The sequence below is a fragment of the Haplochromis burtoni genome, unplaced genomic scaffold, assembly GCF_018398535.1.
Source record: "Haplochromis burtoni strain Fernald_Lab_line unplaced genomic scaffold, NCSU_Asbu1 Contig_22, whole genome shotgun sequence".
In the NCBI taxonomy this organism is placed as follows: Eukaryota; Metazoa; Chordata; class Actinopteri; order Cichliformes; family Cichlidae; genus Haplochromis; species Haplochromis burtoni.
Window position 1 is genome coordinate 2,721,863 of NW_024582383.1, and position 13,796 is coordinate 2,735,658.

The window sequence follows — 13,796 nt, forward strand, 5'->3', positions numbered from 1 at the left end:
TCTACAGACAGCGCTGCATGAGGAAGACGCAGCAGATCCTCTCTGATCCCAGCCACAGACTTTTCTCACTCCTGCCGTCCAGCAGGCGGTTCAGGAGCATCCAGACCTGCACTACCAGACACAGGGACAGTTTTTACCCACAAGCCATCAGACCTTTGAACTGCTGACATCCCATACACACCGCTACACACTCACTACAGTTACAGGACTCTGCACACTGTCACTTCAACAAATGCCACTTAAATGCTCGTTGCACAAACTTGTAAATACCAACTCGTCTTCAATTCTCTGTTTAATACTTTATTTCTCTCCTTTTCATTATTATTATTATTATTATTATTATTATTCTACCGCTAAATTCTGTTATTTTCCTCTTAATATAACTGCACACTCTCTACATGCTCATGTAAAGCTGAGGAGCACGGGCCAAAGAATTTCATTATGGATGAATGTGGATGCACGGTTTATCTGTACATGACAATAAAACATGAAACTAGGTGACCTGCTCTACCTCCTGATTACATCCTTTGTTACGTGGTGACACCAACAGGCTGAATACATGATTAGGAACACTGGCTCTGTGATTGGCTGCAAACCAGAAACTTGGAGGAAGTGAACACTGAAGTCACTTGTTCTTCATGGTGAGTAATCCTAACCACCCTCTACACCACTCACTCGCAGCACAGCACTTTGCCTAACTGACCGATTTGACACCAGTGTCAAAAGAATAGAGTCATGTGCTCTTTCATTTGATCTTATTTTATTACACATTTGTAATAGTCAGAAAATAGATATTATATTTATGGAAATGATGAAACTAAAAGCAGCATCTGTGTGTATCATCTAATCTGGGTGCCATTCTGTCTGAAGTCCAGTGAATGCACAGCAGTGGCCAAGGCTGCATACAGGTGGGAGCTGTTGAACCTCAGGCAGTACACCGGGCTGCTCACAGGGTCCGAGCTCAACTGGAAAAACTGCAGAAAAGACAAAACTCCAGATGTAAGGAACAGCATCGAGTGCCACGACATTTATAATCCATCACATCAGATCCTGGACATGTTGCTGTGTGGAGGTTTTTCTGTGGCCTGAGGATTGAGATGCATTTGTTAGATAATTCCTCAATCATCTGACAAAGAGGTCCTCCACATGACTGTGTAGAATTAATGGATCCTCACCACCTCCTCCAGCACATATTGGACACGCAGCTGAAAACTTTCTGTGCCACTGGCATCACATAGCGCTACACCTACAAATCAAATTCAAATTCAAATTTTATTTGTCACGTACACAGTCATACACAGTACGATATGTAGTGAAATGCTTGGACAACTGCTCGTGACCTAAAGAAAACAAAAAAGGAAAGGCTATGAATAAGATAGGAAATAAATATGAAAAATTAAAAAGGGTAAATTTAACTAGGAAGGAATAAAATATAAATTAAGGTTAAAAATGAAATAACTGTACAACACAAATTAGAATGAAGGGTAAATTTAACTGGGAGAATAAGATAAAATATATAAATTAAAGTTGAAAATAAAATAACTGTACAACAAAATACACAATATAGAACTATATAAGAATGTATGAAGAAATATAAATATAAATAAATATATACACAATAACAGCAGCATGATTTAAGTGATTTAAGTAATGAAGTACATGAATTTGAACCTTTTTATTGTATAATATTTAGATTTATTGAACAAAAAAGTCACTTTTCTTTAAACTTTGTTGGTTGCTGTAACACATAATTGCCCAACTTTTGGGATGAATAGTTTTGTGTTCTTTTAGGCGTGTCAGACGCTGTGTTTGGTATATTTCAGTTCAGTCCTGTTTCTGTCCTTACCTGCAGACATTCAGTCTGCCGTTTGTCCCAAAGACGTACAACACCGTAATATGAGGAACCGCTGGCTATCATGTGGTTTCCATCTGTCTGGATGCAGTACAGCGCGCTATCATGAGGCTCCTCCCACTCCATTGCACACTTCCTGTAAGAAAGGATGACTTAATGCATGCTGATATGAAAGAAAGATTATTATTATTAAATTTGTAAATATAATAATTTGTATGACTTGTAAATATATGTTTGTAAGCTGGATTTATAAAAGCATAATTGTAGTTTACTCTTCATGTCAGATTCTCTGCTTGTCCCAAAATATGGCAAAAACATGTCAAACCTTTCGACAAGCTTACTGAGGTGTTAGTGCCCACAGCGTTTAGATCATATGTACCATTTTTCAAAAATGATATACTGTTGGATTTCTTGTACTAAGCCAACTTCAAAGCACCCTATGATGAGCCAGCCAATAAAATTAAGTGATTATGCAGCAGACTAACACTTAGGACTATATCTTAACAACCTCACATCAAAACTGTTGTTTGGGCTTTGTCCCAACTTGTTCGTTATCCAAAAACAATCATTTAACTACAATAACGTCGCAGTGAGCAAACGTGACACGGTTCGAGTCATAGTCTTCCCTTCTTCATCTTTGCCAACATCTGACAACTTAGGATGAAGTTAAACAACACAGTCGAACATGGTGGGTGTCTAAAATTTATGGCACATCACAGTCCTTGTGGAACTAATTGTTTCTTTCCATTTCCATTAAATTCATGTGTTCAAGTGTATTTCTCAAGTTACACAGACATAGACCTGTTAGCACAGCTCATATATTTAATGCCAGGATATAATAAACATGAATTTGTGGTTATGGTGAATTTGTCAACATTAAATTCGTAATTTAATATCCTGAAATTAAGAATGCAAGTCGGGATAATGTCCTCACAAGTGATGTAAACACAATTGGACACACAAGTGTGTCAAAGGTGTGTTCTTGGGTTGTTAAGCAGCAGAGTGATTCTTACATGCTGTGGGGATACGATTTTTCTGTCAATAGACATCAATCCTCCATTAGTGCAGCCTCATCAATAAGTGATGGAGCGACACCGGGACAGACATTGGTGTAAGGAAGTGTGCATGCACACACACAGAGCTAACCTCTACGGGGAGCTGACCTGCTAGACTCTGAAAGTGAGACACATAAACAATGGAAACCACAATCAGAAAGACTTTATTAACTCCAAAGGAAATGATTTGGTCACAATGGCTCCATCACCAGCTGCTAATATTATCTACAGGTACTACAGCCTGTTTCAGCTGAAGCATGGTTTTCAATAAACTGCATGCTCAAAACGACGTTTGGTCCCGTTTCTTCTTTTTTACATGTTGAAGCTCGAGTTGGAAACTTGTGAAGATTCAACCATGCAAAATATGATTTTTTGCAATTTTTCAAGCAGTCTTAAACTTTTGATCAGGACTGTATTAAGTTTTGTCACAGTCTGCCAGTCCTCACCGGTCGACCTGGCCGTTGTTTCCGTGTGTTGTGTTTTTGTCTCGGCTCCTTCAATTTTATTCATATAGCGCCAAATCACAACACCAGTCGCCTCAAGGCGTGTTTCTGTGTGATGATGTGTGTGTGTTTCCAAAAGTCCGGTTTCATGTGTAATCTGACCTGGAAGTGTTCCTGTGCTGAAGTCGGCCACACCTGCTGCTCATCGTCCTTCGCAAGCTGCAGTTGATTGTCATCGTCAGCAGCCTCCCTACTTAATTGTGCGGCTGAGCTTCAGTCGACGCTGCATCGTTGAGTTTACTCGTCAGCACAGCGGTGGATAGCTTATGAAAACTTTGCGTGTGTTTGGATTGCCTAGTTGACAAATGTGTGTTTCTTCACCAGGAGTTGGGATCAGAGTTTGTCATGGAAGCGGGGCGAATGCTGAAGTGAGCACAAGTGGTACTGAGAACGCACCCTGAAATCACATGTAATGACTTTTTGGCTAAATTGTTTCTGCTTTTGACGAGGTTTCCCACCAAAAATGTGAATTACACGTGTAAACAGTGTCCTTCCAGGGTTTCATAGTGGAAAAGGGGCAGCTTTGGCTTGAAGTGGCCCAAGCCGAAGAATCAGAAATACAGTGGGATGCAAAAGTTTGGGCAACCTTGTTAATAGTCATTATTTTCCTGTATAAATTGTTGGTTGTTACAATAAAAATTGTCAGTTAAATATATCATATAGGAGACACACAGTGATATTTGAGAAGTGAAATGAAGTTTATTGGATTTACAGGAAGTGTGCAAGAATTGTTTAAACAAAATCAGGCAGGTGCATAAATTTGGGCACCACAAAGAAATGAAATCAATATTTAGTAGATCCGCCTTCTGCAGAAATGACAGCCTCTAAACACTACCTGTCGGTTCCAATGAGAGTCTGGATTGTGGTTGAAGGCATTTTGGATCCTTCCTCTACAAAACATCTCTCGTTCCTTCAGGTTTGATGGCTTCCGAGCATGGACAGCTCTCTCTAACTCACAGCACAGATGTTCAATAATATTCAGGTCTGGACTGAGATGAACATTCCAGAACGTTGTTCTTGTTCCTCTGCATGAAAGCTTTAGTGGATTTTCAGCAGTGTTTCGGGTCGTTGTCTTGTTGAAAGATCTAGCCCCGGCGCAGCTTCAGCTTTGTCACTGATTCTCCAGAATCTGCTGATACTGAGTGGAATCCATGTGTCCCTCAACTTTGACAGGATTCCCAGTCCCTGCACTGGCCACACAGCCCCACAGCATGATGGAACCACCACCATATTTTACTGGAGGCAGCAGGTGTGTTTCTTGGACTGCTGTGTTCTTTTTCCTCGATGCATTACGCCCCTTGTTATGCCCAAATAACTCAATGTTAGTTTCATCAGTCCACAGCACCTTATTCCAGAATGAAGCTGGCTTGTCCAAATGTGCTTTAGCGGCTCTGTTTGTGCTGTGGGCGGAGCAAAGGCTTCCTCTGCATCACTCTCACATGCAGCATCTCCTTGTGTAAAGTGCGCCGAATGTTAGAACGATGCACAGTGACTCCATCTGCTGCAACATGATGTTGTAGGTCTTTGGTGCTGGTCTGTGGGTCGACTCTGACTGTTCTCACCGTCGCTTCTGTCTATCCGAGATTTTTTTCGGTCTGACACTTCAAGCCTTAACTTGAACTGAGCCTGTGGTCTTTCATTGTCTCAATATGTTCCTAACTGTGACAACAAACGGCTTAAATCTCTGAGACAGCTTTCTGTGTCCTTCCCACCATGATGGTGAACAATCTTTGTCTTCAGGTCATCTGAGAGTTGTTTTGAGACCCCCATGTTGCTGCTCTTCAGAGAAAATTAAAAGAGGAGGGAGACTTACAATTGACCCCCTTAAATACTCTTTCTCATTATTGGATTCACCTGTGTATGTAGGTCAGGGGTCACTGAGCTTACTGAGCCAATTTGAGTTCCAACAATTATTTCTAAAGGTTTTGTAATCAATAAAATGACAACAGATTTATGCACCTGCCTGATTTTGTTTAAACAATTTTTGCACACTTTCTGTAAATCCAATGAACTTCATTTCACTTCTCAAATATCACTGTGTGTGTCTCCTGTATGATATATTTAACTGACATTTTTTATTGTAACAACCAACAATTTATACAGGAAAATGATGACTATCAACAAGGCTGCCCAAACTTTTGCATCCCACTGTAGTTGCAGAGGTTGAGAGATTCACAAACTTTTACAGGCGGTTTATCAGGGACTTCGACACAGTGGTAACATCCCTCACACAACGTGACCACTGAAGTGTCGTTTCAGTGGTCTCCCTCTGCTCAACAGGCTTTCGACCAGATTAAGCAGCTGTTCTCCTCCACTTCTATCCTGGTTCAAGGGGACCTCAACAAACTCTTCATGGTGGAAGTGGACGCTTCTCACCCAGGTCAGAATCACACGTCAGTTTCTTCAGCATCTGTTTTGTTGGCCTTCTTTAGTGAGAGACACACATGAATATGTGACGACCTGCTTGGTTTGCGCACAAAACAAGGTGCCAAATACTCGTCCCGCTGGCCTGATTCGACCTCTGCCTACTCCAAAGAGGCCGTGGTCTCACGTTGCCTTGGACTTTGTCACTGGCCTCCCGCCTTCATCAGGTAACACAACCATCCTTACCATAATTGACCGTTTTTCCAGGTTGGTGCACTTTAGGCTCCTCTCCATGAGCCCAATTAAATATTTGTAACCTACAATTTGTAGGTTGGAAGAAAATTGTCTTTTTTAATCACGACACATCCTTATCACACTGAACTATGTTGAAAAGGTTGATGGAACCCACTGGAATAAATGAAGGCTGAAAAATATATTTCAGCTTTGAGATACAGGTAGTGCTGCAAAGGTTCAGCACCCATTCTTAAAAATGTTAATAGGAAAACATTTAAAAGTAGACTGCACACAAATGGGGAAATTCCTCTTTAAAAAGTACGATTTCTCAATGAAGTGTGGAGTTCTAGCGAGGCACAAACATCAACCTATGGAACCAGTTCTACGCTGCACTTGACAGACACGACCATGACTTGTGACCCCATACAGACAGAAGGCAGCACACACTGGGAAGATATCGGAGCTGAGTCCCATTGTATCGCGCTCCGAATTAGAAATTGTCATTCATGCATTTGTTTCATCTCGTCTGGACTACTGTAATTCTTTGTTTACTTGTTTATGTAAAGCCTCTTTGGATCGTCTGCAAGTTGTTCAGAATGCTGCTGCAAAGCTTCTGACCAAGTTCTCCAAGTTTTCCCATGTCACACCCCTGCTTATTCAGCTGCACTGGCTCCCCGTTAAATTCAGGATCCAGTTTAAGGTTTTGACCTTGACTTTCAGGGCTCTGCATGGACAAGCACCAACATATATAAGTGAACTTTTGCATCCATACATTCCCAGCAGGTCCCTGAGGTCATGTGACCAGGGCTTGCTTGCTGTCCAGCACACGAGGCTGAAAACAAAAGGCGACAAAGCTTTTGGAACTGTGGCCCCCAGATTGTGGAACTCTCTCCCTTTGAGCCTGAGATCTGTGGACTCAGTGGTCACTTTTAAAAAACAGCTAAAAACCCATCTTTTTAAACTTGCTTTTAGTTGATTTTTATTTTTAGGTTTTAGCTTCTGTGAAGCACTTTGTGATTTTTATCTTGAAAGGTGCTATATAAATAAAGTTTTACTTACTTACTTTACTTACACTGTGAAGTATCCTGAAAGTTTATGATCTTCAGGTGAATAATTATAAAGATAAATTTGAGGTGATTGGAATTCTTGTCAATTGAGTTAAAAATCAGCTCTTTTTTTATTTTACATGTCTTGTTTGTCAAATTTCCTCACGGCAACTTTACTTATTGATACTGTGTCTATTCTAGGTTGCCCTTAAGTGGTTATGGGGACCATCAAGCATAGGCATGAACCCCCTCAATGAGATTATTGTCAAGACTGGCTACGGATACCGAATACGGGGATTCCCAGGTACTTGTAGATGTCTTCGATATCTGCAATGTTGCCTTCTGGTAGCTCGGTCCCCTCGGTTCTGACTACCTTCCCTTTCTTCGTTACAATCCGACTACACTTCTCCAATCCAATGGCATTCCTTGCTGTAGATCCTGGTGGTGTGGACCAGTGAATCGATGTCTCGTTCACTCCTGGCATACAGCTTGGTGTCATCCACGTAGAGGAGGTGACTGAGGATTGTCCGTAATGCTGCATTCACATCTTCTAGGAGACCTTCAGAGGGGACTTCCTGTATTTTAAATGTCTTCATCCCAGCAATATTCATCCTGTTTGCAAAATCCACACCATCTGTCCTTCTGTGTCTCTCTCCTTAACACCATTCCTACCCAATACCTCCTCTTCACCTACTTGACTATTAACGTCTGCTCCATTCACCACTCACTCTCTACCACTTGAACCAACTTGAACCAGCTCACTGCAGTTTATCTTTCTTTTCTGACATCCAACACTGAAAACATTCAACATCACGACTTTGACTTTCAGATTCAAATGAATGATCCTGTCTAACACTCCCTTCATCTACACAACACATGCTCTTCCTGATCTGCTCAACCTGGTCTTGGGCACACACAATGTTACTTCTCTCCTCATATCAACCAGCTCCCTCCCTTACTAGTCATGGTCCATAAACCAATATGATGTAGGGGTGGCTGGAGCACAGGAGAAGAGGTAAAGCAGGTCATCTACTAATCGGAAGGTTGGTGGTTCAATTCTTGGCTGCTCCAGTCTGCATGCCAAATATTCTTGGGCAAGATAACTCCAAGTTATTCCCAAAGGCATCCATCGGAGTGTGAATGTATATGAATGTTAGATACAAACACCAATGCATAGGATGCTTCTATGACTGAGGCATGTTGTGCATGTGCTTTGAGTGCTCAGATAGAACAGAAAAGCCCTACATAAGAACCGTGGTACATGATATTAATATGGCCAAGTCTGGAGTCTGTAGGTCACTCCAAACCTCCCTGTTCACCCCGGCTTTGGACTGACATTAGGAGTGATAATAATGATTATAGTTGTTGTAAATTTTCTTAAAACGACCAGACCTTCATTTGTTGGCACACATGGTCAGCATGATTTATGCAGACGTGTGAGTGTATGCACTGTTAGTAACTGAGGGTACTGATTCCACACTGGATCGTATAAGCACCATGGCATCATGTAAAATGTGTATTAGTTTTGTTCTTTTGTTTTATTTCTTGAGTGATCACAGTGCATTTTCTACTGAACCTCTGACAAAGTGCAGCTTCAGCATGGTCACAGAAGTCTTTTAAGTCTTGTTAGGTTTGTGCATATGAATTATTGATATCTAAAGAGGGACCCCCTCCTGTGCCAGCCATTCTCCAAACCCAACTCCTTTCATAGTCCCTAGAGAGATCAGCCAATCAGATCAGATTTGTCTTACTTGACTGATCCCTGAGAAACAGAGACTGAAACTCCTTGTAACCCTTTTGATCCAAAATAATGTCGTTATATAGAGAATTGCTGGTTAGCTGCCTGCACTGGTCATAAAATAATGGTGTTCCGTCAGGACAAGCAAGGCAAGCAGTGTTTGCCTTTTAAAATCTAAAAATTGATATAAAATGTTCCAAATTAAGTTATCTCTCTCTTTTCATCTAAGACAGCGCTGTCATAAAGCCCCTCGCATGTCAATATGTGCATCCAGCTTTTACACTACTGCCATCTTGTGGCCACAGTCGTCTATTGTCGCTGAAACCTGCGCTTATTTCATCTCGTAGCAAAGTCTGGTCTGTCTCTGAGGGCATTGACAATGACTGCAGCTGAGGAAGCTGAGAGGCCAGCAGCTTGTATCTCGTGATTTATGAGGACACACTCTGGACGAAGCGCTGTTCTGTGACTTTACACTGATCGGAGAGAATCGGTGTGAGGCGTGTTTGCCTTTCTGTAAGAGCATCCCCTGCTTCAAAGAAATTGTGCCAACTTCATGCAAGCATTCCAACTTTGATGGCAGTTTGTAATGCACATACAGTGGGGCAAAAAAGTATTTAGTAGACAAATGTCCACAGCCTCAAACAGTCAGACTCCAAACTCCGCCATGGCCAAGACCAAAGAGCTTTCGAAGGACACCAGGAAAAGTATTGTAGACCTGCACCAGACTGAGAAGAGTGAATCTACAATAGGCAAGCAGCTTGGTGTGAAAAAATCAACTGTGGGAGCAATCATCAGAAAATGGAAGACATACAAGACCACTGATAATCTCCCTCGATCTGGGGCTCCACGCAAGATCTCATCCCGTGGGGTCAAAATGATCATGAGAACGGTGAGCAAAGATCCCAGAACCACACGGGGGGACCTGGTGAATGACCTGCAGAGAGCTGGGACCAAAGTAACAAAGGTCACCATCAGTAACACACTACAACGGCAGGGAATCAAATCCCGCAGTGCCAGACGTGTTCCGCTGCTGAAGCCAGTGCATGTCCAGGCCCGTCTGAAGTTTGCCAGAGAGCACATGGATGATACAGCAGAGGATTGGGAGAATGTCATGTGGTCAGATGAAACCAAAGTAGAACTTTTTGGTATAAACTCAACTCGTCGTGTTTGGAGGAAGAAGAATACTGAGTTGCATCCCAAGAACACCATACCTACTGTGAAGCATGGGGGTGGAAACATCATGCTATGGGGCTGTTTTTCTGCCAAGGGGACAGGACGACTGATCCGTGTTAAGGACAGAATGAATGGGGCCATGTATCGTGAGATTTTGAGCCAAAACCTCCTTCCATCAGTGAGAACTTTGAAGATGAAACGAGGCTGGGTCTTCCAACATGACAATGATCCAAAACACACCGCCCGGGCAACAAAGGAGTGGCTCCGTAAGAAGCATTTGAAAGTCCTGGAGTGGCCTAGCCAGTCTCCAGACCTCAACCCCATAGAAAATCTGTGGCGGGAGTTGAAAGTCCGTGTTGCTCGGCGACAGCCCCAAAACATCACTGCTCTCGAGAAGATCTGCATGGAGGAATGGGCCAAAATACCAGCTACTGTGTGTGCAAACCTGGTAAAGACCTATAGTAAACGTTTGACCTCTGTTATTGCCAACAAAGGTTATGTTACAAAGTATTGAGTTGTATTTTTGTTATTGACCAAATACTTATTTTCCACCCTGATTTACGAATAAATTCTTTACAAATCCTACCATGTGGATTCATGGATTTTTTTTCACATTCTGTCTCTCACAGTTGAAGTGTACCTCTGGTGCAAATTACTGACCTCTGTCATCATTTTAGGTGGGGGAACTTGCACAATCGGTGGCTGACTAAATACTTTTTTGCCCCACTGTACTGCAAGAATCTGTTTTCTTCTGCTTATCCACTTCAAGGTTGTGGGAGGAGGAGGGGGGGGGTGGAGCCTGCTGTCATAGAGGCAGAGTACATTCTGGACAGGTCGCCAGTGTATCTCAGGGCTAACACGTAGAGACTGACAACCATCACACTCACATCTACAGCATCATTAATGTCTTTGGAGAGTGGAAGGAGCCATGCAGACTCAGAGCAAAAAAAAAAAAACAGAAACAAAACACCAAGAAGAACAATTTGCAGCTGAATTAGGTTTCGTTTTGGTAACATGACTGGGTATAAAAAAGACCGTTTATATGAGCCAGCTTTTCTCAAAAGTAAAGATAGTCAGAGGTTTGTCAAATTTGTTTGTCAATTGCAAAAACTTTGAATATTTCATCATCTACAATATGCATGAATCAGGCTTACATTATGACCACCTGCCTGATATTGTGTTGAGCCCCCTTTTCCAGTCAAAACAGCATTGACCCATCGAGGATTGGACTCCACTAGACGTCAGTAGCAGTGCTGTAGTATCTTGCAAGATGTTAGCAATAATTTCTGTAAGTTGTGAGATGGGGCCTCCATGAATCAAAATTGTTTCCCCAGCATATTCCACAGATCATTGAGGGGATTGAGATCTTGGGAATTTGAAGGCCAAGTCAACACCCAAACCTTATTGTACTCTTCAAACTGATCCTGAACCAGTTTTACGTTACGGCAAGATGAAATGTCCTGATGAAAGCCATAAAAGATAACTGTTTCAATGAAACTGTGTGCATCATCTGCACGACTGCTTGCTTGTACGAGTCAAGCAGGACCTAAGGTTTCCCAACAGAAGCCCAAAGCATCACTCTGCCTTAGCACAGTTGCTCTCTTCTCAAAGGGCATCCTGATTCCAGGTGATCCCCAGGAAAGTCTCACACACATGTACCCGGCCATCCACGTGACATAAAAGAAAATGTGATTCCTCAGACTACGTCATCTTCTTCCATTGCTGCAGTTTTGATGCTCACATGCCCATTGTTGGTGCTTTTGACGGTGAAGAGGGGTCAGCATGTGCACCCTGTAATCTGTAGTTATGCAGTCCATACACAACAAACTGTACTGCACTGTGTATTCTGACGCGTTCCATTCAAAACCAGCTTGAACTTTTTCTGCAATTTGAGCTTCAGGAGCTTGTCCGTTAGATCAGATGACAAGGGCCAATCTTTGGTCCCCATATGCATCAATATGCCTTGGTGGTCAATGACCCTGTTGCTGGTTCACTACTGTTTGTTCCTTGGACCAGTTCTGATAGATGCACACCACAGCAGGACAGAATTACTACACAAGAACGGCAGTTTTGGCTTTGATTCAGTCGAACTGGCATTTTTAACATTGTTAAAGCGCCATCAAAGATGAAGCTTTGCTAGCGGGACTCCGTGTTTGACTTGTGTCTCTGTGTCTCTAACTGGAATCAAACCAGTTCAACCAATTTATGATTCACTGAATTCAGTGTTTATTTACATTTATACAGCAACACAACTTTTAAGGAAACAAACTCCAGAGAAACACTGACATTAAAACCAAACCTGGCAAGAGGAAAATGGTGGCATACCTTGGGCAGAGTCGAAGGTCCCACAGTCGAATAAAGGTATCATAGCCACAGGTGAAGAGCTGGAACGGAGACTCAAACCTGATATCCAGCACACCGGCACCACGACGAAAGTCTGAGCCCAGAGTGCCTAAGCATATCGATCTAGTGAAGACAGGAGTGATAAATGTATTTATTGAGTTTTTTTATTCCACATATGAAATTAAACAGAGTTTAAAAACTGAAAAAAAGAAACTGAAAGTTATTTTTTTGTGGTTTTGTGTTTTGTTCGCCAGCATGACATTGCTGAGTCATTCCTACGCTAATATGCACAGTAGGTTGAATAATTAGACAAATTAATGTGTTTTGGAGGAAGGAAGGTTCAGGGTTTCAGTAGTCATCATCATGGGCTCATCGGATTAGAATGAGAATAAGCAGTCATCATTTGCAGGTTTTGTCGTTTTATTGTATAACAGGTAAAGGAAAGAAAGACACACATGGACTGCTCTCTCTCAGCTGCCGCCCCATGTGGGAGTGAAGAAAGAGTGAGGGGTAGGTGAGTGCAGTCCTTATATAACGAGTGACAGGTGAGTGCAATTAAGGCCAAGCACCACACCCAATCAAAGGTGAGGAAAAGAAACAATGTGCATCTGGTGAAGTGAATGTGCTAGAAGGTGAGCCTTTACAACATAATGCTTAACTAGTGGTGCTCTAAGGGGCTATTGGAGAGCTTTATAATAATATGAATACAGTATAGGGCGATACACAACTGTTATTTAATACATGTTAGTCACAGTTTCAGTATTTATGAATAAAAGCTACGTCTCACTCCACATCTGTCATTGCTTTAATAAAGGCAAGAGCCAGAGTGTCAAGCCACAGTATTCTGCCAGCCCCAAGCATGGATGAGTGCAGAGGACTGCATCGGGAAAGGCAACCAACATAAAATCTTTGCCAGATTAAACATGAAGATCATCAACAAAACGTCCATACTGGAATGGGTGTGGCCCAGGTTAACAACGACTGCCACCGGTGCTGTTGGCCAGGATGGTGCCGGTGGAAACGGTGCTACTGTTGGCTGAAGACGGAGGCGTTGAAAGAAGAGGAGGAGAACGCATGTTTTGAGGCCGTGAGAGAGAAAGAAGATTACGAGTGTATATGTGAGGGTAAAAATTTGAAACACAGGGGCATAAGAGGGAATTCAAACTATTCTACCATAGTGAAGATAGGAAGAGGAATAAAATATATGAAAAGTGTTGTGCATATGAAGAGGATGTTGAGTTTGAAGCTGGGAATCAAAGGACTAATACTGAATGTTGTCAATTTAATGTTAGGAGTGAAAGAGTTATTCTGGAGTAAGTTGGATGAAGTGGTAGAAAGCGTGCCCAGATAAGAGAGAGGTGACGAGAATGGACTTCAGTGGAGGTGACGGGAAGAGAAGGGAGGAATAAAGCAGTAGAGGAACATGCCGTGGACTATCTTTAGTCTACGTTTTTTATGGTTTATGCAGACGCTGCAACCCAACATGTG

General features: G+C 42.2%; 1 protein-coding gene across 2 annotated transcripts in view; it reads right to left on the minus strand.

Annotated features, from left to right (window-relative positions):
* Nucleotides 1-743: 743 nt before the first annotated feature.
* Nucleotides 744-13,796, minus strand: part of fbxw4 (F-box and WD repeat domain containing 4) — a 44,149-nt gene continuing 31,096 nt past the window's right edge. For both annotated transcript variants that reach the window (XM_005917060.3, XM_005917059.3), the window contains exons 7-9: nucleotides 12,291-12,431; nucleotides 1,847-1,988; nucleotides 744-974 (exon numbers count right to left, since the gene is read on the minus strand). In XM_005917060.3, the coding sequence (XP_005917122.1) occupies nucleotides 840-974; nucleotides 1,847-1,988; nucleotides 12,291-12,431 (418 nt within the window). In that variant the 3' untranslated portion in view covers nucleotides 744-839. The remainder of the gene's footprint in view (nucleotides 975-1,846; nucleotides 1,989-12,290; nucleotides 12,432-13,796) is intronic.